Source organism: Miniopterus schreibersii (genome assembly GCF_964146895.1).
Source record: "Miniopterus schreibersii genome assembly, chromosome: 2".
Lineage (NCBI taxonomy): Eukaryota > Metazoa > Chordata > Mammalia > Chiroptera > Miniopteridae > Miniopterus > Miniopterus schreibersii.
Genome location: NC_138102.1, coordinates 151838892 through 151852496, shown reverse-complemented (window position 1 = coordinate 151852496; position 13605 = coordinate 151838892). Strand labels below are relative to the sequence as shown.

Sequence of the window (13605 nt, the reverse complement as noted above, 5' to 3'; positions counted from 1 at the left end):
TGTACTCTTACAGGCTGTGTGCATTTTTTTTCTTCCGCTTTTATTTGCCTATTCACATTGATTGTTGCAGGTTTTAGTGGTTCTTGTTACCTTTTGGCATTTCATCAGAATGAAGGCTTTTTTTTGGTGGTGAATGTAATGTATTTTTATTTTAAAAAACATGCTTGTGAAGCCAGGCCTTTTTTTATATAAGGTAAATTCAAAACAGCACTTTGGTATGTAGTACTTGCCTCTGTGAGTTCTGTTCACCTAGATTACTCCAGTCCTTCAAAGAGACTTCTTGCAAGAAGGTACTAAGCTTCAAGTAGGTGAGCATTCTACTTGTGAAAAGGATCCAGTTTTATTTACCTTTATTCCACCAAAGAATTGATCCACTTTTTCCTCAGTAAATATTTATTTGAATATCTTACAGTCATTTTTATTTTGATTTCAGGTGGCTGATATGCATTATTCATAAACTCAGTCATTAAGACATTTAAAATTCTGAATTTGGCAAAGCAGAATAGCTGTGCTTGGGGGAGGTAAAGTTAGTTTACCTTTCTACAATTAAACATTTCTAGCTTCTCTGGGAAAAAGAAAGCAAAACTTGCTCTCTAAGTTTTAGACCACTTAATAGTCCCTACAGTGAATATATTTTCCTTTTTTCAGCAAGTGCAGGAGAAACAGACTTAGTATTGGAAACTAGTGAGCAGAGTGACTCCATACAGTGCATATGCTAGGGTGTTCCCCTTTCCCCCCTATTTCTTTCCTACTTTCAAGCCTAGAAACATAGTCTTGGCCCTGGGGGAAAAAATTCACCTTGAAAATGCATGTAAATTACACAGTAGCTTCACACTGCTGAGAGAGCTCTTTATAGACATAACAAATTGTGACTGTATAGGTAACCAACAGGACATCAATTTAAAAAAAACAAAAACAGGTTGAGAAGTTAGCGGTTTCATTCACATATTGCAAATTTTACCGTAAGTTCTGTGTGTAAATCTATTATATATGCTTTTGGCATTACTCAGTAAGATTCTTAATTTTTCTTCTTTTAAGCCATTAGCTTAATTGAGTACTTTGCTCAGATAAACTACTTTTATATGTAAGATATTTAAAAATAAAAATATTTTACTATAATATAACATAAAATATGAAGACAAGTGAACAATTTTTTCCATGAAGTCTAGATTTCAAATGGTGGGATGACCTGTGAGCAACTCCATCTGAAATTAGTCATGTTTTTGAAATCAGTGACACAATTTTTAAAATGTGAAAGGATAATTGAGCAGATTTTAAGATACTCATGAACTTGTAGTTAGTGGCAAAATAGGAACCAGTAATAATTATGTTGTGTTTTTTAATTCCTAAATAAAGATAAAAAGTAATTTCCATAGTTTCCAATAAATGGAGCTTTTCTTTTTCCAGGAGTTGAAGCAGAGGAATGGGGTAAATTTCTTCACACCAAAAATAAGGTAATGACAAAAGAGTATCATGAAGAAATAACATGTTGAAAAATTTTTTTGTACAAGTAGTTGATAATTGAGTTTCTTATTATTGGCAGTGTGGTATGTTATTTTGAAGCAGCTGTTCCAAGTAAAAGCTTATCTTAGTAACATTTCTAATCACAGTTGTTTATTTGGAAAACACTAAGTTAAGCCCTATTCTCTTTAATTTGGAGATTTTTTTGTTGTTTTAATTTTTTTAAATTACAGTTGACATCAATATTCAGGTGTGCAACATAGTAATTAGACATTTATATACCTTATGAAGTGATCACTACAATCAGTCTAGTACCCACCTGGCACCATACATAGTTATTACAATATTATTGACTATATTCCCTATGCTGTTCTTTATATTCCTGTGACTATTTTTATATGGAGATTATTAACTGTTGTGGGATCAGGTAGCCTTGAAAAGCTCATACAACGTATGACTCCTTGACTCAGAAAAATATATGTATATATTAGAATTTGTATACTAATTCTCTGAAGCAGATCTGTAGACATTCTTGAAATGTATCAACCCCCCACTTAAGAACTTCTTATCTTGTTTTGAATATCATGCTTTTTTGTTTCAATAATTTTTAGCTTTACACGGATTTTGATGAAATTCGACAAGAAATTGAGAATGAAACAGAAAGAATTTCAGGAAATAATAAGGTAGGCATCTTATTAGAGTAGAAAATCTATCAGTAAATCTGTCATTCAGAGTATTTTGTATATAATATATGGTCAGCATTATAAATTCATAATCCTGGTTTTGACACTAACGGAGTATTTTCACAAATATATTAAAACTACTTAAAATCCCTTGTTTCTTAGAGCATTTATATAGTCACATATTTCATTTAGATGTTTATTATTGATCTTGTGATGTACATACTTCTCTATTATATCATTTTTCTTTTTTTTTTAAATATATCTTTATTGATTTCAGAGAGAGGAAAGGAGAGGGAAAGAGAGAGATAGAAACATCAATGATGAGATAGTCATTGATCAAGCCCATAACCGGGGCATGTGCCCTGACCGGGAATCCAACCCCGATTGCCTGGATCCTAGGTTGATGCTCAACTGCTGAGCCATGCCCGGCTGGGCTCATTTTTCTATTTAATACTGCTTACAATAAGTTACCTTTTTCTGATGGTTTGATTCTACTCTAACTCAAGAAGCATTATATAACTTATGAGATGTATATATTTTATTTTATTTTAATTTAAAAAAAAAAAAAAAATCTTTATTGATTTCAGAGAGAGGAAAGGAGAGGGAGAGAGAGAGAGACAGAAACATCAATGATGAGAGAGTCATTGATCGGCTGCAGCCCCCAACCCGGGCACGTGCCCTGACCGGGAATCGAACCCCGATTGCCTGGATCCTAGGTCGACGCTCCACCGCTGAGCCACGCCCGACCGGGCGATGTATATATTTTAAAGAGCTCTTTTTCTTAAAACAGAGTAAGGCTGGATTTACTTAATGCAGAGAGAGAGAGAAATTAAATATTTTTATTTCAGCGAATATGAAAAGTACAGTTGATTCTTGAACAACAGTGGGGTTAGTGGAAAATCCCGGCACTCTGCACATTTGGATTCCCAACCCATGGAGTTGACAAGTTATGAACGTTTTGTGTCTTTTTATGCTTATAAAACTTGTAAAGGGCCAGTGGTGAAGAGTCTGTGAAATAATCTTAGTATAGGGGAGAGAAAAGGTAGGTATGTCACACTATCCAGATTCTTAGTATTTGAATTCAGGGACCTGAAGATCCAGAAAATTTTTCTGAGGATCCTCTTCCAATATACACTTTTGCAACTTGATATTCAAAGACTAGGAACCAAATTGAGTTGGATAACTTGTTACCTATGCCTCACTTTCTGAGCTCAAGAATCTTATACATCTGGATAATGATACATTATCCTTTTGTTCAGTACTAAGTCTATTAAATATATTTAAGAAATGGTATCTGCTTAGAATCAAGAGAAAAGAAGGTGAATACAAGGGAAATAAATTGTTGGTATTATTGGTATAGGTTGTGATAGGATTATGTGTAATATGCTATATGCCTGGCTGCCTTACTTTCCATATGTTTCATCAGGCTTTTATTGTTGAAATGTCTTAGGGATCATGGTTTAATTCATATTTAAAAGCATCTAATGTCTACCTACTTGAAATGAGGTTTACTTTAACATTTTACTTCATTGAAATTTCAATGTGATTTTAACATGTTTTAAAATTTATTTTTAGGGAGTAAGCCCTGAACCAATTCATCTTAAGATTTTTTCACCCAACGTTGTCAATCTGACACTTGTGGATTTGCCAGGAATGACCAAGGTAAAGAATAGCTGTTACTCATTGTGGATTTAGTCGTGTTTGTTTTCATTTGAACAGATATGTTTTTTCCTTAACCCCATATGAGAATAATAAGATTTTATTTTTTCAATCAACTTAATCTATTAGCAGCATCTGGTATACTTGAGCCCTTTTTTCTCCTTGGAACACACTTTACTTGGCTTCTAGGATACCACAGTGTACATACAGTTTTACTTCACTGGTCGCTTCTTAAAGTCTCTTTTGCTAGTTTCTTATCTTCCCAGTGTCTAAACAGTGAGTGTCCCAGAGCTCAGTTTTTGGACCTCTTGTCAAGGGGCTACACTTAGCCCCTTGATGATTTCATCCAATAATACAGCTTTAAATACATGAGTGCCTGTATGCTGACAGTATTCAGGTGTCTCCAGATTTGTATATCCATCTCCAGAACTGTATATCTGACTCTGTACTTGACATACATACTTTAAAGTCTAATAGGTACTTCAATCTTGATGTGTTTAATGCCAAATTCCTGACCCATTCCTCAACCTCTGACTTGATCCCTCTGTAATCTTCCACATCTCAATAAATCACAATTCTGTTCTAACAGTTGCTTAGTCAAAAAGTTTGTAGTTATCCTTGACACCCATCCCACACTCTACTTCCTGTCAGCAAATCATCTTGGCTCTCTTTACTTTTAAAATATATCCAGAACTGTGCTACACTCTTTGTTATCATGTGTTAAAGACATTCATAGCACCATCCTGATCTAGCCACTATCATCTCAGCTGGATTACTGAGATAGCCTCCTAACAGGTCTTCCTCTTAATTTATTCTTAGCTAGGCAGCCAGAGTGATGCTCCTGAAGTGAAAGTTATATTGTGTCATTCCTTGGCTCAAAATCTCTCCAGTGGCTTCCATTTTCACTTAGTAAAGCTTAAATATGTATTCTGTCTGTCCCTATTACTCTTCTCCTGACTCCTGCTCCAATCTTCTACCCTTTATTGTTTACTCTGTTGGAATGTTTGTACCCCAGATACCTATCTGTACCTCTCCCTTATCTTCTTCAGTTTTTAATCTTTCTCAAATGTCATTATCTGAGAAAGGTCTTCCCTGATTACTCCATTTAAAAGCATAATCCAATTAAAAAATATAACCTTCTTTAATCATTCTGTAGCCTTTTATTCTATTTTTTCTATAGCACTACCACTACCTAGATGTTATATTTGTTTTTTATTATCTGCTTTTCACTACTACAATACAAGCTCTGTGAAGGCAGAGCTTTTTTTTTATTCATGACTTTGACACAATCTGGCATGTTCAGCAGTGTCTGAAATACAGTAGTAGGCTGCCAGTACATACTTGCTAATTGAATGAATGAATTTGTCTCTAGGTAATTAACATTGACTGGTCTTTAGCATGGTAAACTTGATATCTGCAAGAGTTACATTTTGAGACTGTCACATATTGCCAAATTCATATATACCACTGTAGTATATAATTTCAACTATCTGTAAATGGAGTAATTCCTATAATCTGTGGATTAAATGGGGGAAAAAGCTGAGTCAATTTTTATTACTAGCTTCTTGCTCATCTCTGTTTGGTTCAGGTGCCTGTAGGTGATCAACCTAAAGATATTGAGCTTCAAATCAGAGAGCTCATTCTTCGGTTCATCAGTAATCCAAATTCCATTATCCTCGCTGTCACTGCTGCTAATACAGATATGGCTACATCAGAGGCACTTAAAATTTCAAGAGAGGTAGATCCAGATGGTAAGGACAGATGTTAATATTTATTGAGATGCTTGGTTAACAGTGGTAAATCTATTTACTTTCAAGAAAGGACTTATTATTTTTAAAAGGAATAGCTCTAGCTGTTAATACTCAGTTTAAAAATAATGCTTTCCTATTTTGCTTATAGTTTCAAATAGAAATTCTGATGGGAAATAGTTTTAATGGGTAAATTGCCGTACAGGCTAGGTAGAAATACTTCATAATGTCCATACTTGTAAATGGTTACCTAATGACTTAAAAATAATAAGATGGCTTTGCAAAAAGAGTTTCTTGTTTTTTGTAAATAAAATGACTTGGGTTTTTGAATGGCTGACTTCTAAGAATAATTAACTCATAGTAGACAATCATTGTAGATTATTATATTTTAGTAGATATTTATGGTATCTACATTTTCCAGAGGTAGAAAACATTTAGATGAGCTTAAGGAAGAGGGGATTCTTAGAAATAAAGGTAAGGTCCATTTATGAAGCATTCATAACCCCAAGGATCAGTTCATACTGTGGGTTGGTGTATGATACTTGACTAATGCTGTAATGTGCATTGCTTATTATATATAAAATGCCAGCTTGCAAGATAGTAATTATTCTTATTATTTTTTGAGAGTAATTATTATTGCTGCTAATGAACAGTATATGCTTTGCTCCATACAGGGGACAGTTTTTTTTTTTTACATGAGTATTTGGAGGATTAGTGGGCTCTGCTATGTTTCTTTTTTTCTGCTTTGAAGAAGAATTTCAAATAAAATTGGATAAGAAATGTTAGTGCTAAGACTGCTAATTAAAATTCTCATAAAAAAGGGTCATTATATTTTTTTTATTTCAGGTTTTTAAAAATCTTTTTTACTATATGAATAAGTAATGTTCATTTTAGATTAAAAGATAAAACTATACCAAGAGATTTAGTTAAATTTTATTTTTATTTATAATACAGTTAAGCATTTTATCTTTAATTCTAATTTAATTCTAATTTAAACAGACCCTTGAGCCATAAATATGACCATACTTTTGATCTAGTAATCTTAATATAGTAATATAGTATAAGGAAATAATATAACCTAGTATTATTTATAGTATCAAAAAATTAGAATCAACTTACTATATGACCCACAGTAAGAATGAGTAAGTAAATTAATAGAATATGAAATCATTAAAAAAGATGATTTTTGTAGATTTGGGACAAATAGGAAAATGCTTATAACTGAAAAATGCCACATATAAAGTTGGACACAAGGCAGAGCAGCAGCTGGAATGCTCATACATTGATTGCTGGTGGGAACGGTGTAGCCACTTTGGAAAACAGTTTATCAATTTCTTAAAAAGTTAAGTCAGTAGTTCTAGGTAATTATCCATGTTAAATGAAAACTCATGTTCATATAAAAACCTGTTTGCACATGTGTATAGTAGCTTTACTTGTAATCTAAAACTGGAAACAACTCAGGTGTTTCTCAAATGGGGAATGAATAACTAACCCCTAAGTACATCCATACCATGGAACACTATTCATCAGTAAAAGGGAATGAACAATTGATACTTCAGCAGCATGGATGACTCTCAAATGCATTATGCCAAGTGAAAGAAGCCAGATTCAAAAGGTTGTGTATATGATTCCATTTATTTAATAATCTGGAAAAGGTAAAGCTAGGATGAAAAATGGGTTTGATTAGGCAGTACAAGAAAACTTTGGGGGTATTGGAACTGTTTTTCTTGAGGTGGCAGTGATATAACTCTTTGCATTTTCAAAATTCATAGGACTGTATACCAGGAATGAGTGAATTTTAAACAAATTTTAAAATGCTTATTGAAAAGCCCTAAGAGCTAATAAATTTTTTATGTGAAATTTAAAAAATATATACATGATAATTAAAGTTAGATTTTAAAAGTATTCGTAAGCAAAGATTAGAAAAGCATTATCAAAATGATGATAAGAGGTACTATCCAATGGGATTACAGATGATGATTTTTCTTTATTAATTCTTAAAAGCTTTATTTAATGGGCCATTTTCTTTCCTTTTTTTGCATTTACCAGGTCGCAGAACTCTAGCTGTAATCACTAAACTTGATCTCATGGATGCGGGTACCGATGCCATGGATGTATTAATGGGAAGGGTAATACCAGTCAAACTTGGAATAATTGGAGTAGTTAACAGGTTAGCAATCAAGAATGGGATAAAAATTGCAGCATTCTCATTTCAGAGCATATCTGAATTTTTAAAATCAGTTTAACATGTGACAGCGCCCCTATTTTTCCCCCTTTTACTGTAATCTTGGTATTGCTAAAGAATTCATTGCTTTAAAGGGAGAAAAGAAATTCATGAAAACTTCCCGTACACAAAAGGTTTCAAAGTAAGCAGTGCCATAAAATGGAAGGGCATTTACTGGATAAGGGGGGGAAATTTACATAATTTGTACCCAAACAAGAAAGAGTTGTTGTTAAGGTGGTAGGATTTTAATATACTGGTTTAACCCCTAGCATTAGTGATTCTATGTAATTGTCAGGATGTGACTTAGAGAAATTTTATTAAATGTATCCTAATTATAAATAGCTAGTATTAAAATTGTGGAAAGGAAAGGGTGTCTAATTATGTTTATACCCTCTACTGTGATCAGTTTGCAAATGGTATCTCTTTGAACCCTTACAATATCCCTGAGGTAGGAGTTGATGTCTATTTTATAATCAGAAAGCTCAAGTTATACATTTACCAAAGCCACAGGGCTGGTGAAAGCAGAGCCAGATAAAGTGAAGATCCCTCTTAGTCCAAAGCCTTTGTAAAATCATAAGTGCTGTAATTATCGTATCATCCACAAAGTAGATATAACAGGTTTAAATGACTACCTAACATCTTTGAGTTTCAGACCTTTTAAAATTAAAATGTTTTCATTAAGTGGTATCTAAGATCCATTACAGTTGTCTGCTTCTATTCATATGTCCTTCTACCTCACCCCTACTGCAACTTTCTTTTTAATTCCCACTATTTCTCTTTTCAGGCAAGCAGGTGGCATAACACTATTTGTTGTATTTGTAGATGACTGCTGTTCATGTAATTTTTTTTGGTAGAAATTAGCTTCCTCTCCATGGACAAAATATACAGTTGATAAAGACAAATTTATTCACCTGTCTAATCCCTTTTACTTGAGAGTACTGCTTTTGACTGTAGTTAATGTAATGAGGGGGCCTAAACTGTGTAGGCTTTACTTACTTATAAGTCACATGGTGTGAATCTTGACTGAACTACTTAATATGTGACTTATGGTAAGTTGATTAATCTCCCTGAGCTTCAGTTCCTTTGCTGTAAAATGGGATAATACCTACCACATAGAATTATTGTGAGAATTAAAAACAATCCATGTCAGGCATTATGAACAATGCCTGGTGCTGCTATATCATCACCATCATCATCCAAGGTACATAGAGGACCATGGTTGACTTCAGCTGAACAGTTTTACTATTTTTCAACCTTAGGAGCCAGCTAGATATTAACAATAAGAAGAGTGTGACTGATTCAATCCGTGATGAATATGCTTTCCTTCAAAAGAAATACCCATCTCTGGCTAACAGAAATGGAACAAAGTATCTTGCTAGGACTCTAAACAGGTAATGTTTTTTACCTCTTAGAAAATGAGGTTTTTTTTTTTTGGTTTTGTTTGCCAATAGGTTGTCTGAGACCTTTCATTTTCAGTTCCTTATATTTTCATAATGTTCTTGCATGTACAGCTTCACTTTTTGTTTCTTGTAAAGTAGGTTCTTGTAATGTAGATGTCTATTTTTATTGGGGTGGTTGGCATGAAATCATTATGTAGTCTAGGAATGCTAGAGTGAATTTTAAAATGTCTTTTTATTTTTTTGTTAATCCTCTCCTGAGGATATTTTTCCCATTGATTTTTAGAGAGAGTTGGGGAGAGAGACATTGATGGGAGAGAGAAATATCAGTTGCCTCTGATACTCAGCTGGACCAGGGATTGAACCTGCAATGTGGGTATGTGCCCCAAATAGGGATTGAACCTGCAACTTGTGTATGTGTCCTGGCTGGAAATCAAACCCGTGACCTATGGGATGATGCCCCAACCAATTGAGCCACACCAGCCAGGGCTCCATTATTTGCATTTTAAAAATTTGACTTGTTTGGTTCTTCCCAATACACAATTTTACTTTAACATCCTTCCTTTTTAACCTTTGTTAGATTACTGATGCATCACATCAGAGATTGCTTACCAGAGTTGAAGACAAGAATAAATGTTTTAGCTGCTCAGTATCAGTCTCTTCTAAATAGCTATGGTGAACCTGTGGATGACAAAAGTGCTACTTTACTCCAACTTATTACCAAATTTGCCACAGAATATTGTAACACTATTGAAGGAACTGCAAAATATATTGAAACTTCAGAGCTGTAAGTAAGAAATTTCTCTATCAGTTTGGCTACTGGATTGATAGGTTACTTTATCTTCTGTTACAGGGACAAAAGATACTATGAGATTATCTGACTGATTTATTATTACCTGTAAAACAGGATTATCATTTTGTAGAAATGATGGGATGGTATCTGATGTGTTAAAATTTCTTTATGTAAAGCACAATAAAAATTTCAAGTTATATATTTTTAATAAGACTTTAATTGAAAAGCACTTAAGAATATTTCATAATTTAACTTTTAAAATGCTTGTTTCTTTAATACGTACTGTATAACTGTTCATGAAAAATAAGAAAATGTAGATAAAAAAGAATACATAAGGACAAAATTAGTCTTAATTCCATCATCCAGAAATAATCCCTGCTAATATTGGCATTAACCTAGATATTTTTCTTTGCATCTGTAAAACATAAACATGCCTGTATTATACGTCTTTTAAAATCAGATGCTTTACATGCTATTTTGGAATCATTTCTTTAAATTAACATGTCACAAACATATACATTTGTATGATCAATCTTAAGATTTTCATAGTGTTTTATTTTTTAGATATACTATCATTTGTTGGACCAGTCCCATACTATTGATAGTTTGTTTTCAGTTATACACTGTCTTTTGGGCATGTTATCTAAGTATGTATCTAAGTATATCCTAAGATATATTCCTAGAAGTGGAATTACAAGATCAAATGGTATAACATCCTCAGAGTCTCTTATTATTGCCATACTACTAATAGATTTGTTTTCCTCATAGCAGTAAGGATCTCCATTTCTCTAAACTCTTTTTAAAAAAAATCTTTTTGTTTTGAAATGATTAGACTTCTGGGAAGTTGCGAATGAATATACAGGTAAACAGGGAAGTCCTGTTCACCTTCCACCCTCTCCCCTAATGTTGCCATCTCGCATAACTGTAGTGCGTAACAAAACGAGGAAATGGACTTTGGTACAAGCCACAGATCTTATTCAAATTTACTGTTATACATGTATTCGTGTGTGTGTGTGTATAGGTCTGTGTATTTTTGTGTGACCCTGGTGACCTTTTTGTGATTTAACTCCATAAAGAGAGTATTTAACAAACTAATTATTGAATAATTGTTATATGTTTGGCATATTGAGGAAAATAAAAATTACTAAAATGAGCCTTTTAAAGAATTCAGTAAGGTAGGTCAAGGTAACATGAGGCCTAATTAGGAGGCAAATAGGAGTATAATCCACTATTTTTATTTATATACTTATTAAATGTAATACATAGCCAGAAAAGTGCATATAACATTCATGGAGTTTTATAAGTAGTTAATAAAGCAAATACCTGTGTTATCACCTAACAGAGCCTTTAGAACACTGAAGAGAGACCATTTACATTTCTTTCAGGGATTGAGAGAGCTCCCTTGTTAAGAATGCATTTGGTTGGGGCTCTGAATAGAATTTGGGAAGGTAGTAAGTAGAAGGGTGTTTTAGGCTTTGGAACAGCAAATAATAACCAGGATGTATTTGGAGAATGGCATGTATAATGATGGGGCGTAACAGGAGGTAAGGCATGGAAGGTGGCTAAGAACAATCTTGTGGAAAGTTGAGTATCTTCAGAATTTAGAGACCTTCTTACTATAAAAGATAAAACACTTTTGGTTAAAGGAGTAACTGTTTTAGAAGGATAATTCTGGTCAATATGAACATTATTTTGAGAGGGGGCAGAAAGACCAACTACTGGTAATTTTAACCATTTTTAAGCGTATAATTCAGTGGCATTGAATACATTCACAGTATTGTACAACCATCAGATAGTATCTATTTCCAAAATTTTTCAGCACCCCAACAGAAACTCTGTATCCATTTAAGTAATATCTCCTTGTTACCCCCTCCCTCAGCCCCTGGTAACCTCTGATTTACTTTGTCTCTATGAATTTGCCTATTCTAGATCTTTCATATAAGGGGAATCATATGACGTTTGTCCTTTTGTGTCTGGCTTATTTCACTTAGCCTGTTAGGCTTGAACCTTTTGCCTTCCTTATAGATTACTATAAGGAAGTAGTAAATAGTGATGGTGAAAATAGAAAGGGATGATTGGGGGAGACATACAGACATTTGTAGAATTCAGCTGGACTTGAATAAAAAGATAATACCAGGGGTTCTAGTCATTAAAATAAGAAACACAAGATGCCTAGTACATAGGCCCAGCGAGTTAATTTGTTTAAAACAGGAGTAGGCAAACTATAGCCCATTGGTGAAGAATGATTTTTGTGCTTTTAAATAGTTGGAAAAAAAATTTAAATGAGGAAAATTCAAGTTTTAGTGTGCATAAATTTTATTGGAACACAGCTGTTTGTTTGTTTACATATTATCTATGGCTCCTTTAGTGCTCAGTGACAGAGTTGAGTAGTTGTGACATAGACAGTTATGGACTAAAAAGCCTAAAGTATTTGTCTGGCCCTTTGTAGAAAAAGTTTACCAATCTCTACTCTGGATTGTGAGTAAATAGAAATAATAAGATACTGTTTCTTGTCTTTAAAGAGCTCATAGCTAGTTGAAGAAAACTAGGGCAGAGGAAAGATGTTTAGTAGCTCTTAGAACCGATTTTTCCTGACAGAATGTGTGTGTGTGTGTGTGTGTGTGTCTTTATGAAATGACTCCTTTCCCCCATTTAAAAAAGAAATCGCAGCCTGGCGGGGCGTGGCTCAGCAGTTGAGCGTAGACCTAGGATCCAGGTGATAGGGGTTCGATTTCCGGTCAGGGCACATGCCAGGGTTGTGGGCTCGATCAATGACTCTCTCATCATTGATGTTTCTGCTCTCTCCCTCTCCTTTCCTCTCTCTGAAATCAATAAAGATATAGAAATCGTAGAAACTGGTTCACAGTAGAGTTGAAGACACGTGGAAATGGGAGTGGTCTAAATGTAATTGTTTATCTGAGACTTCTCAGCTGAGTCAAGCATAAAGCTTATAGAAAGACTTATAACTTGCGACTTCTTTCCCTTTTAGTAATACTAGAAACCACATAGTTCATTGTCATTGCCTTTCAGATGCGGTGGTGCTAGAATCTGTTACATTTTCCATGAGACTTTTGGGAGAACCTTAGAATCTGTTGACCCACTAGGTGGCCTTAACACTATTGACATATTGACTGCCATTAGAAATGCTACTGTGAGTATGTTTAACTCAGAATTTTTTGAAATGAGGTTAAACTTTTTTTTAAAACTCAAATTGTACAACTTATTTTGCTCTCATACATGAAATTAGGAAGCACTTCTCATGAAAAATACCAAAATGTGATTTAACCTTTGCAAAGAACTAAAATGATATGTAGCTGTAAGAGCTTGAAATTTAATTTTTTTAGGGTCCTCGTCCAGCTTTGTTTGTGCCTGAAGTTTCCTTTGAGTTACTGGTCAAGCGGCAGATCAAACGTCTTGAAGAGCCCAGCCTCCGCTGTGTGGAACTGGTTCATGAAGAAATGCAAAGGATCATTCAGCACTGTAGCAACTACAGTACACAGGTAACTGAGAAATGGAACAGGGTTCAGGTCAGTAGTAAAAGACATGAGGGAGTGGTTTCATGGGGTGGAAGGAAATATATACATAAGATGGTCTATAAGTTAAAATATGCAGTTTCCTTATCTAAAAGTGATTTGAAATA

At 34.0% G+C, this 13605-nt stretch overlaps 1 protein-coding gene across 8 annotated transcripts in view; it reads left to right on the top strand.

Moving 5' to 3' along the window:
• DNM1L (dynamin 1 like) overlaps positions 1-13605 on the top strand; it is a 46841-nt gene that overhangs the window by 23443 nt on the left and 9793 nt on the right. For all 8 annotated transcript variants that reach the window (XM_081130227.1, XM_081130233.1, XM_081130234.1 and 5 more), the window contains 9 exons: positions 1408-1454; positions 2073-2144; positions 3720-3806; positions 5392-5554; positions 7601-7721; positions 9035-9166; positions 9753-9959; positions 12996-13116; positions 13310-13465. In XM_081130227.1, the coding sequence (XP_080986353.1) occupies positions 1408-1454; positions 2073-2144; positions 3720-3806; positions 5392-5554; positions 7601-7721; positions 9035-9166; positions 9753-9959; positions 12996-13116; positions 13310-13465 (1106 nt within the window). The remainder of the gene's footprint in view (positions 1-1407; positions 1455-2072; positions 2145-3719; positions 3807-5391; positions 5555-7600; positions 7722-9034; positions 9167-9752; positions 9960-12995; positions 13117-13309; positions 13466-13605) is intronic.